Source organism: Lissotriton vulgaris, chromosome 4_1 (genome assembly GCF_964263255.1).
Source record: "Lissotriton vulgaris chromosome 4_1, aLisVul1.2, whole genome shotgun sequence".
NCBI classification, from domain to species: Eukaryota; Metazoa; Chordata; class Amphibia; order Caudata; family Salamandridae; genus Lissotriton; species Lissotriton vulgaris.
The window spans coordinates 747447428-747460007 of NC_141691.1; the positions used below are offsets into that span (position 1 = coordinate 747447428).

Sequence of the window (12580 nt, forward strand, 5' to 3'; positions counted from 1 at the left end):
TGTTCCTAGTTCTTACACAAACTCCTAAAATAAGTTTTTTAGTGATGGCTATCAGAGTGAGGATTGATAGTTCAATTTATAGGTTATCCATTATCAAAGCATTCACAATCCTAGTGTTCTTGTTTGCTGTGTGCCACAGAAATCTGACCCATTTCAAGATTGAAGCATTTTATCTAGATAGCCCCTTGACTGAGAGCAGATTGGCTACTTGCAGTGGCTGCAAAGTACTTTAAAAATGTTGTAGTTGTCTTTTTAATGTGGATGGTTTTCTCACATCATTGGATTTCATCAACTTTATCAGAAACAGTATAATTTAAGCTGCAAACTCCACACACATGCATGTATAATGACTAATGCTTTTTTGTTGTTTTTGTTTTAGGTTCTTCCTGGTTTATTCATCGGAAACTTCAAAGGTATGTTTATGTCACTGTTGAGAGATCTAGGAATTTCTGCTTTCTAATTGACTTGTATTATTCATCAGATCATGTTCATACTGGTATAAATGCCAACAGGCAAGTATTATGAGCCACCACAAATTGCCTCACATGAGAAAAGAGAAGGACTTCAATTTACAAGGCTGTGTTGAAAATAATCTAAAATCTAGTTAAATAGTGGTGCTTATGGGAAAATAGCAACTACAACGACTGCCGAACAAAGCTTTGACTTTGCAACGCGGGCGAAATAACGCATACGTCTGAACCACGCTTTTCCTTTACAACGCAAGTCGTTACAGCGGCCTGCGTTAGGTCAAGCGCGGTTGGACTTTAAAGTCTAACACTTTCCCTACTGTTATGGTGACTGGAGTTGGAATAGTAAATTTATACTATTACAAAGTCCAGCACCCCTCTAAGGCAAGTCGTTGTAATGATTTGATGGAATGCGTGGTTCAGGCGCATTTGTTGTTCCGCCTGCGTTGTTATGGAATGCGTGGAAAATGAATGTGTGGTTGTGTCGTACAACTGGAGCTTATATGACTATTGTATTGGTCTATCTATTCTCCTGATCCTTGGTGAAAATCTAAGCTACCCAGGGACATCACAATTCCCTTTCATTTGTTTTGGAGGATAAAGATGCAGGTGTGATACTGGTGTCAAAATGAGCACGGGAGTATTCCTTTTACATTTCATTGTATATAGTTGAGACTATACATTTATTAATTTCTTATTTCCAGCAATTTTGTTTAAAAATTTGCTGTTAGTATGGATTTCATAGCATCTTGGTGTGGATGACTTTTCAATGATGTCTGAACTCTTTCCTTGCCTATGCTTTGTGATATTTTAGATGGGCATCATTTATTGTAGTTTTTTTTAATCGGGTTACAACTGAAGACAACTGTAGGACAACGTTTTTTGCATGTGTTTGTGGTTGGCTCAAATCTTTTAATCCCCTCTACATGATCACAGGCTTAGAATTTTGGATACCTTAAACAAATCTCTGGGTGGGGAGCTCTAGGTATGTCTATGCTTCTAGGTGGAGAACTGCTCGTTCTCACGAAGAACATCTGTTGCACCTCAGCATGAAGGATGCTCTCACACAACTGCAAATCTCTTTGGTTCCATTTAGGACCATAGAAGGAAAAGGGGATGATGTATATTCATGTATGGTGCCCTGCTGTTTTTTCTGAAAGGTCTATTACCTCTTTGCATTGTGTGCGTCCTCGTCTTCTTAAAATAATTGTAGCAAAGGTCCTTCCTTCATTTTCTACCAAGGTGTTTGGACAGTGGAGGTGGGCCATGAGAACACTTGCTCCTTAACAACACCTACCGGAAGGAAACCTTATGACCTGCAAGGTTCAATGCCGGACGCATTTGATTTTTCTATGTGCTTATCCGAATACAAGATGGTGAGGGAGTATTTCAGCTTACTGAGAACATCCTCAAAACTGGTATTGTAAAAGGGGTTAAAACCTGGTTCCTTGTGTCGCAACATTTCTAGTTCCATATTTGTCAGGTTCTACATATCCTTGCACCTACGTCACTTGTTTCTTTTCTGTTTGGGATTCTTTGTTAAACATTTAACTGTTTTGTTTTTGGAATTAATTGTAATTATGCATGCTCTTTGTATTTTTTATTGTATGTATTTGCTTGTGTAGTGAATATCTTGCAAGAGATTTTTATTCTCTTTAATAATTCATGCATGCTTTTTTCCACTCATAGGGGGCAACCTTGTTGTGAACATCATGATAATTTTTCCACAAGCTTCTTTTTTCTTATTGGTGCCCTATTTAGTGCCCCCATTCTGTTGATGTCGAGATTCTGGAGAGCAGTAATGTAGCTTCTGGAGAGGGTCACCGTTATCACCATTCCACCAGAAAGAATGTAAAAATAGGGGCTGTGCAACCCGTAATAGACAATGACAATCTGAATCTTCCCACATCAAATTATTTTGGCTACACGGCCTTTATGCCAACCAAATAAAGTGACTATGTTTTTGGCAAAAAACAAGAGTTATGATCTGAACAATTTTAGAATATCATTGATGTTGTAGAAAGAATAGTTATCCGTTTAAGAACTGGAAGTTACTCAGTGTTTCCTAAGCTGGGGTTTTGCACATTTTTACAAATAAGACACACACTATTGTCTAGTCCAGGAAATCTTTGTATTTCATTTAACCACATGGCTGCTGCAGGGATTTTTGCCCTGTGCTGCAAATTGCCATTTTGCTGTTTCCATGACGAGCTCAGCTCGTCATCAGCACACGACACCCGTGGGTGATGACGAGCTGAGCTCGTCATCAGCAGCGAAAGGGTTAATGACTTGATGTATAAAGTATTTTTAACATACCCTGCATCCATAGTGGCATGGCCTACTCCGAATTCAATATCTGCAGATAATTGTTTTTTGATTTTGATAACTGTGAAGGTATCGCACAATAGATATCTGCTGTATGCGCTATTTTGTTTATTTCTAGAGGATTGCTAGTCTTTCCAATAGGGTGCATTTTGCAAGGCTCTGAAAAGTAGATATGGGGCAGAGATTGCCAGAAGAACCAGATATCAAGAGAGCGTAAATGGGTTACCTGTGAACTGGTGAGGATGGAAAGAACTTCAGCATTAGCTACTGAGCTAGGAGCAGGCCAGGTGAAAAAAGACAGGAATGCTCTCATAGATTTTTGTGATTTTTTCCTGTCCGAGAACATATGGCTTGTAAAGTTTTACATAAGTTAGTGGCTGGTTCATGGATGAATACAGCTTCCTGGTAGAATTAGAATTAAAGGAAGCCCTAATCTGGCAGATAAAGACCACAGCTTCCTCTGGATTTAATACATTTTTCTACTTGCACAGAAGGAGAAACTAGACTTCACATGGTTTCTCCTAGTAGAAGTGCATCCATCGAAGTAGAAACAGATGGGTTAGCAGTTTTTTTCTGTGTTGAGAGGTGTGTAGGAAATCTATGCATTGGTATGGGGTTCATACATGGGGCTTTTAAATAGTCAGCAGAAATGGCCTCTATGTTAAGTTTCATATGAAGGTTTACTTCCCATGGAGGTCCAGCTAGCATGGTCAAATTTAAAGAGGAGCTAATAGTAATAGCGACTTGAATGAGATAGCCATCTGGCAAGACCAACAGAGTGATACCCGTTGGATCTATCAAGTTGGAAGCCAACACAATGAACTCAAGGCTACGGTTAGCCAAATGAGTAGCCATGGAAATGCATTAAATGCATCCATGAGTTTCAACGTCTACCCAACTATTGAAGTTGCCAAGAGCTGAAGAATGGGAAAAGAAGACTTGACTGGATAGGTCAAGAAATGGCTTTTGAGTTGAGATGTCAGCATGCCAAGGTGAAAATATAGACTAAAGAGATGTAGAATAGCAGAAGACCAAGACTTTAAACAAAGCATCCTGGTCATTGTAAACATATGGAGCTCAGAACGATGGCCCTTCAGTGAGTTTATTTTATTTATTTAATTATAAAGTTTTATATAGCGTGAACATAATCCAGCGGGATATCAGAGCGCTTTACAATTGGATGGCGAGGAAGGTAAAAGTTGCATGTACATGTGCCAAATCGGGATACCAAACAGAGCACATATCAAAATAGAACTCACAGAACAAGAACGGATACAAATGCAAGGGGTCGACAGGTACAAAGCAATGCACATTTAAGCTTGGGTTGGTGAGAATCTAAAAGGGGAGTCTAAGAACTTTGGAAATGACGGGGCGCTAGGTTGCGCACATGCAGATGGCCGCACTAATGTGAGGCTCCTGTAGTCTGGCAATTAATATCCTGAATTTATCCTGCTCACGGACCCCGCTGACAGATCTAAACACAGTCGAGGACAGATCTTGACCCGCTGCAGCTCCGATATAAAATTCGGCCAGATCGAGCTACCATCACCGATGCTGCGACCTTGCTAAGCTTTCACCGTGTCGGCGGACTGAGAGGAGTGGAACCGGCGCGCGGACTCGGCAAACACGCGAGCCCGCTGCGGCCCATGTGATGTCCAGGCGCTGTTCACATCGGGGCGGCTCTACAATTGTGGCCACATAACTACTCTTCCCACGGACCTTGATGCCTGTGCCGTGACCCTGATTGCTGGGACTGCTCTCAACGGCGATCTGAGGTGGAACTGCAGATGCTGAGTGGCGGTAGGTGCTGCGCTGTGTGGGGTCCCTGCAGCGGAAGCCCCGACCGACCCGGCTGCCAGCCCAGCTCATCTGCACTATCTGGACGTGAATCTCCTGGCCCGGCCGCCACACGTAATGTCAATGGGGCCATCCCTGTTGACGCGCCCGTAGATGAACGCTGGAACCACCCGCACTCACGATGGCCGCGCCTTTCGTGCTCTGCTGCCACAGCCCGCATCTGCATTAGAATAAAGCCTTGCCGGGGTGGAGGGTATAGTGCATAGTGCATCAGGTCGGGCGCTGCACGCTCCTGTGTGCCCCACTAACAGCTATGTGCCAGCTCTGTGAATGCCATAATCAAGCGCCATCTTACAACCAGGGACTACCGGCCTCCATTTTGAGTGGTGAGGAGATAGATGCGCCTTCTCCAATGGACATTAGCACCTGCATGGGGCCTCACACTTGCATAAGAGCGCGCCTGTAGGAGTAAGAACCACGCCGTAGTAGCCTACTAGAGACACAGTTTTGAGCCCCCTCACCAGTGCACTAGTGCAGGCGGCACAGTCCCTTTGTTTGGGGTTTATTGAACGCGACTTATTGCTCCACTGACGGACACGAGGCTGCACCAACGGCTTCAATAACGCACAGCAGAGACACTGTCCTCACGCCCTGGTTCCATCGCCACTAACGCGGGAGCGGCCGCAGAGTGGTCCCCATCCCTCATTCCTGTGGCAAACATACCAGAGCTGCGGGCACACTACCAGACAGGTCATAAGCCCCATCATGGGGAAACCGGATACCTGCCAACCGAAGCTAAATTTTGAAAACAGCGAAGCGGAGTGCCCGAAATCTGCATGATGATCAGGAGGGCGACAGGGGGGACGGTGCCCAGGGAGGTGTGCCACCACAATATGCGGAAATGTAAAGTATTCTTCAGGAGGTTCGGCAGGGTTTCGCAACCATAGTCGATAAAGTGGACAGAATGTCGACGCGCATGGATGCCATTGCGCACAAACTTGAAGGGCATGAGGACCGCCTCAAAGAAGCTGAACGTCGCATATCAGATACCGAAGATACAGCGTCTCGGGCCACAATGCAAAGTGCCCAAATGGACAAGCTGTTGAAACTCCTGGTGGCAAAAAATGAGGATTTAGAAGTGCGCAGTAGGCGTAATAACATCCGCGTCCTGGGAATCCCTGAATCCACCAACACGGGGAGAATGGAGGAGTACGTCGAGAAGCTGCTGGTGGCGTTGATAGGAGCTGAATCCTTTTCCAATCAATTTATAGTAGAACAAGCTCATCGCACCCTGGGCCCGTGTCTGCCACTGGGTGGTAGGCCGCTCCCTATCATAGCGAGACTCTTGAACTACAGGGACCGAGACGTTGCCCTCTGTGTAGCGAGAAGCAAACAACACCTTTCCTACGACAGAAATGCCTTCTCAATATACACAGATTTTATCCCCATAGTTCAGGAAGAGCGGCGCAAATTTACGGCAGTGAAAAACAAACTACGCCTGGCCCTAATCGACTACGCATTGTTATATCCCGCCCGCCTCAAAGTTACTCATCAGGGCAAGCAACATTTTTTCACGAAGCCACTACAAGTAGACGAATTCTTGAAGCATTTGAAATGCACGAGCCGCAACAACGGACCACACACTTCGTCTCAACAATCCACCTCGATGGGTGCAGAAGATGACTCGCAATGAATACTTCCCAAATGAATAGTGTTTCTGTGTAGCGGTGTTAACACATTAACTGATTGACTGCTGGAACTGCGTTGCAGGACACACAAAATTGGTCTGCTAGCGGGTCGTTTGAGCTCATCTTGATGGCATGCCAAACGCCCTCCGTCCAGGTCTGTGCCCACCTATCCCACCTGGCACGGGCTAACAGGGTGAGGGATACCTGTGCCGTCACCTGGGAGTTTCCCCCAACGGGCATTCCCCTCCTAGGGTTAGCTGCGTACTGACTGCAGCATATGTATGGACCTTATTTTTTCCTACTTGTTGGGTTTGAGGGAGGGAGGGTGGGCAATCATTTCTGGCAAGTTGGGGTTGCTTCAGTGGGAGGGGGCGGGATGTGTGGGTGGGTTGGCCTATTTGCAATACATTGGCGGGTGGGGGGGGGGTAAGGGGATGGGAGTTCAGGAGTTGTAATGACCCAAATGCACAAGATGTCTCACACATACTTAATTTGTTGAGTATACATGTTCCGGAGTGTGAGCGGCCACAGAGCACGGATCAGGATGATGCAAAAAGAAATCATGGCACAGGAGGATAGAGCTACACTAAGAGTGCTATCTTGAAATGTCAGGGTCCTTGGGGATCCGAGGAAGCGGAGGCAGGTGCTAGCATATCTAGATAGACAACAGATACACGTGGCATTTCTGCAAGAAACCCACCTAGATCCGAGGGCCCAAAATCACTTTGCTAATAAATGGGCGGGATGCCGATTATTCTCTTCCTACTCCACGTACGCACGTGGGACGGCAATGCTGTTTAAAAAACAAACTCGATTTGAGCTGGCAGGAGTGACAGAGGATACACAGGGCAGATATGTTAATGCATGGGGAGACTGGGTAGGGACTCAATCACGTTTGCAAACTGTTACGGTCCCAACACGGACAGCCCAGAATTTTTTACTGACCTATGGGGTAGAATCCTGACAGTTGGTTCCACCCACATAGTTTGGTGGGGGGGTGAGATTTTAATGTTGCTTTGCAGCCTCATCAGGATAGATCCAACGTGGCAGCACACCTCTATACAAACGCACAGGAAGTATTGAAAGGCATAATGGAGGAGGGTGGTCTGATCGATAGTTGGAGATGCATACATCCGCAGGCACGGAAGGTACACACTTCACGTCACATAGGGTGACGTGGGCAAGGATAGATTACTGTTTGCTATCCAGGTGGCTGAGGTACGCAATGTGTTACATTTGGCTAGAAGATTCTCGGACCACTGTCCAGTGAAGGTATCGCTCACACTTCCAGGGTATGATAGTCCCAGGCCGAGTTGGAGACTGCAACCCACAGCTTTGTTGGTTGCAGTTTTTCAAGCGGAATTAGGGGACGAAATCCAGGACTAAGCGATCTGTAGAGAGTGTGGAATTGATCTGGGAGGCTTTCAAAGTGACAATAAGAGGGGTCTGCATCTCAAAGAGCTTCGGGGTACTAAAAGACATACAGCATACATTACAAACACTAGAGCAAGATTTAAGTGGATTGGAGAGGCAAATGGGCTGTGGGGTGGTACGGCAAGTGCAAAGCGATTTTCGAGAGAAATTATCAGAATATGAGGAAACTGCACAGAGAGGGGTGAAGTTCAGGGGATGCTATTGGATAGCTTGGAAATATGGGGAAGGGGAGAGCCCTGGTAAGGCATTGGCGGAAGTGACCAGACGCCCCCGTTTCAACACTCACATACTGGAGATACAAGGATCAGGTGAACTACTGTATCGAGATTCAACAGCCATACTGGACGCATTTATTGCACACTACAGTACATTATACACTTCACAGAGGAGTGGTTCGCCAGATCTAGACGATTTCATGGGGGAGGTAGCGCTGGGGTGGCTCAGTGATACACAGCGAGAATTTCTCTGTCTCCCATGTGAGTTTGATGAAATTAGGGAAGCAATAATGCAGCTGAACAACCGGAAAGAGACGGCTTACCGGGTGAATTCTATAAAAGTTACATTCATATCATGGCACCAGTGCTAAAAGAGGTGTATGAGGAATTTCTAGAGATAGGAATACTTCCCTCCTCGATCAGAGAAGCCATAGTTACCTCCCTGCTGAAGCTGGGGAAACCCCCTGAATCCTGCGATTCATATCGGCCGTTGTCACTGATGAACTGTGACACAAAGATGTTAGCAAAAGTACTGGCTAAAATCGCTTGTCCCTCCTAATGGACAAACTCATACTTCCAGATCAGTCAGGGTTTGTACCGGGCAGGGCTATGTCACATAACCTTAGGACCCTGTTCTCATTGATCCAGACAGTTGCACCGGAATTCCCTCTCGCCGCGGTGTTTTTAGACGCCACCAAGGCGTTCAACTCAGTGGAATGGGCTACCTATTCCGGGTTCTACAGAGAATGGAGTTCCCTTGATTATATATATTTATTGTGGCTCAAATTGTTGTATACCCATCCCACTGCCAGAATATTGATTAACAGGCATTTATCTCGGCAACTTACAATTTCCAGAGGAACACGGCAGGGGTGCCTGCTCTCCCCACTCTTGTTTGCCATTGCGGTAGAACCGTTGGCCTCAAGAATACGCCAGGTTCATCAAGACAAGGCATTTTGCTGTTGCCTGCGACAAATATTAATATCACTCTATGCAGATGATATAACGCTATACGTCCGAGATCCTCAAACCAATATAAGTCCTTTATTGTGAGAGTTTATAAGATTTGGTAGACTATCAGGCGTTCGCATCGAACTGGGGGAAGTCCCAGGTTTTTCCTCTTACACCGGCAGTGGGTCAGTTCCAACTCTAGTTCCCGTTAGAATGATTTCACACAGACCTGCGATATCTCGGTGTGCAGATAACCAGAGATAGGGAAGAAGCCATAAGAGGGAATTACGGCACGCCCATCACACGACTAACTACTAACGTTACACGCTGAATATCGCTACCCCTTTCGCTGGCGGGACGGGCATCCCTCATAAAAAAATTATACTACTCCCGCAATTCCTGTATTTATTTCTCAATGTTCCCTACCCTCCTGGGCAAAACTTTTTCAACACACTGCGTTCTGAACTCACTAGACTGCTCTGGGGAGGGAAGCAACCACAATTGAAATGGTCTATACTAACTAGACCTTATGACCAAGGGGGGATAGATGTCCCTGATTTTGAGGTGTATTTCTTGAGTGCCCAAGCCCACTACTGGGTATATCCTCCTCACTATATGCCTCAGGTGGCGGTTGAAGACTGGCTTGGGGACCCAGTACCACTAAATGGGCTGATATATGGACCTGTAAGCACTCGCGCAACACCACCCACCACAGTTACTAGCACGGTAGATGCATGGAACCAGATAATCTCACTTTTAAATGTACCCCTTTTCTATTCCCCCAGACTGCCGCTCACTTACCATCCTAGCCTATCCCTATTACAGGACAAGGGTTTCCTAGACCTATGTAAGTGTGCTCATATCACCACATAGGGTGACCTCGTTCAGGCGGGAACATGGAGTAATTTGTGCAGGGGGTGCAGCACAACCCCTGGACGTATTCCTACATGTACGACTACAACAAGGAATGAGATCGATTCTTCCCGACTTCCCACAAGAGCCAGAATGCCTGATCTCACTACATCAAATGCTAGGGTCTACTGATGGAAAGCATCTGGTGTCAAGCTTATACAGAGCTATACGCATGCATAGAGTGGACGTTTTTAGCCCAGCCAGACTGCATTGGGGAGAAGATCTAGGGCAAGAAATCACTGATGACCAATGGCAATATTGCTGCCTACAGACAGCACAGATCTCGGCTAGTTGCAGGCTGCGAGTTATACACTATAAGTATTTACATCGCCTATATTATACCCCCGTGAAGAAGTTAAGGTTTCAGTTGACTGATAATGACAAATGTGAACGATGTAAACAGCTTGGGGCAGGGTTTCTACATCTAGCATGGGAATGCATAAGGATACAAGAATACTGGGAAGAAGTGTTTATTGCACTGGAGAAAATGGTTGCTAGCGAGTTAGAGAGAGATCCGCCGATTGCACTGCTTGGGTACACAGCACAAATACCTAAAACGTACAGAAAGTTCATAGCTATATCTTTCTTACTGACGAAACGAAAGGTGGTCTGTAGGTGGAGGAGAGGCCGAGGTCCGAAATTTAAGGAATGGATGTCAGATCTCATATATTGCCAAGAACAGACTACCACATATGCCGAACTGCTGCCGCATGCCTCCAAACCCCGAGATATATGGGGGCAACTACAGGGTTACCTCCTCTCACAGGACCCTGAAGATACACTTACTATGCCACCATCGACAAATGACTAATGGTAGTTATGCTTCAGTCACCGGTCTAATTCTCTATTCCTTTCTATGTCATAGGAACTTATAAATCAACAGGAGAGGGGAGGTGGAGTAACACAGAAGGATTCTTACTCCACAGACTTACTCGCATAAACAATAGGAATCCTACTGGGGTATTGGGGAAGTGTTCGCCACAGTGGTATGGGATCACTTAGTGTTTTGTAAAATACCCCTCATACACCAAAAGGCCCCTTGGTGTCATACTTCATCATAGGGGTCTTCGCACCCTTCTAACTGGATGCGGCGTGCTGCGACCTACGACTACGCGGGAGCACTTATAGTTTTGACTATATGTGGTAAATGTGATTGGGTATATTTTATATGTGAGTGGTAGGTTGAGGTGAAAAAATTCAAAAGCACCTGGCTCGTGGGCGTACTTGAAAAAAGTTTTATTCATGACCCCGGGCTGGTACTATTAAAAGAAGTGAAGTGCGAGGTAAACCTGTCGTGAATATGGACAGTACCTCAGGTGTGCGTCGACATGTTTCGGAGGCAAAGCTCCTTCTTCAGGACAGGGGCACAACTTCCCCACCTTACTCACGTTTCACTATAATGTCGAAAAAATTTATTTTATGTTATTAACAAAAAGTGAAAAAAATATATATAAGTGTATGTAACTACAGGCTACTATGTGCCTACAGCGGTTTGGCTCAAGTTTATGCAAATTGCATGACCTGAGAAAAAGAAAAAGAAAAGGAATAATGGTCACCCTGGTAATGGGTAGTTCTAACAGGTGCAATCACCTGGAACAAAATATATGCTTATTAGCCCTGTGGAAAAAAGAGACACTTACAAGAACACACAACATAGAAACATATACCACTCTAATAATGTTATAGAAGCTGTGGTCATACTTGTCAAGTATTGCTTGCTTGCTTCATGAGCATTCAAGAACGTCTGGGGGGGTGATTGCTATGTGCAATCTAAATAGAAAATAATGCAGGTTTTAATGCAGGTTTTAGCGTGGTTCTGTACTTACTTTGGTTGCCATAATAAATGCTTGTTGCAAAACCTATACTCACGAACTCGGGATTACTCGTCCTCCGTCTTACCCCACACGCTGCTCCGCTGAACTGAATAGGAAGCCCAGGGTGTGTGGTATTAATACTCGAAATTGCGTGTGAATTACTTGCCTCGTTAACGCCTAGGCGGATGTAAGGTTGGGCCCATATATGGGTAATCCGGCGTTAATTAGGTGTTAGGCAAGTAAATTAGTTAATTGCAAGCCCTTTTTAGGAAGATCCGGGCAGCCGCGGTGAGTATTTAGCCCCAAAGTCCGGTTTGCATAGTTCGCGCATGCACATGAAATGCTAACTGCTCCGCGCATGCTCAGGATGTGCCGTTTGTACAGCGCATGCGCTAAGGGTGGATAGATTCATCCGCGCATGCGTATTCCGGGGAAATAGTTACATGGGGAAGCTTCTTCTCCGTATATTCGAGAGTTCATGTTAGAGCTTCGCCAGGGATCCTATAGTCGATATTATTCACCAATAAATGACTATTGTGGCTTAAGGAGCTATAGCTTTGCGATAAACAGATTGAAAGAACTCAATGTTACCCAGGTGCACAAATGGTTCTACAAATCATATGCTAGGTAAAGGGTGGCGTCACCTATAAGAGAACAAGCTGGCAGGTCAAGTGGACAGCTGTCCCCACGGGACCTCGTCATTAAGTCCACTGATATGTGTGCCCAGCCGGAACACCCATCTTTGTTCCTTTTGTTATAGGCCTTTATCAGATGGTAATTGTTCGATAACAGACCACCTTAGATCATTGACGCAGTGTTGGGCATTGAGATAGTGTGTTGCCATCTTTGTCGTGCTTTTTCTACAACGGACATTGCTTTTGTGTTTACCCATGCGTGTTTTAATGGCCCTGGTGGTCATGCCCACGTATTCCAAGCCACATGGGCACGTGATCAGGCACACCACGTTTTTGCTATTG

At 45.4% G+C, this 12580-nt stretch overlaps 1 protein-coding gene across 1 annotated transcript in view; it reads left to right on the top strand.

The window, feature by feature from the left end:
* Positions 1-12580, top strand: part of DUSP22 (dual specificity phosphatase 22) — a 388641-nt gene that overhangs the window by 80373 nt on the left and 295688 nt on the right. The window contains exon 2 of the mRNA XM_086965050.1: positions 380-413. Coding sequence (XP_086821176.1) covers positions 380-413 — 34 coding nt within the window. The remainder of the gene's footprint in view (positions 1-379; positions 414-12580) is intronic.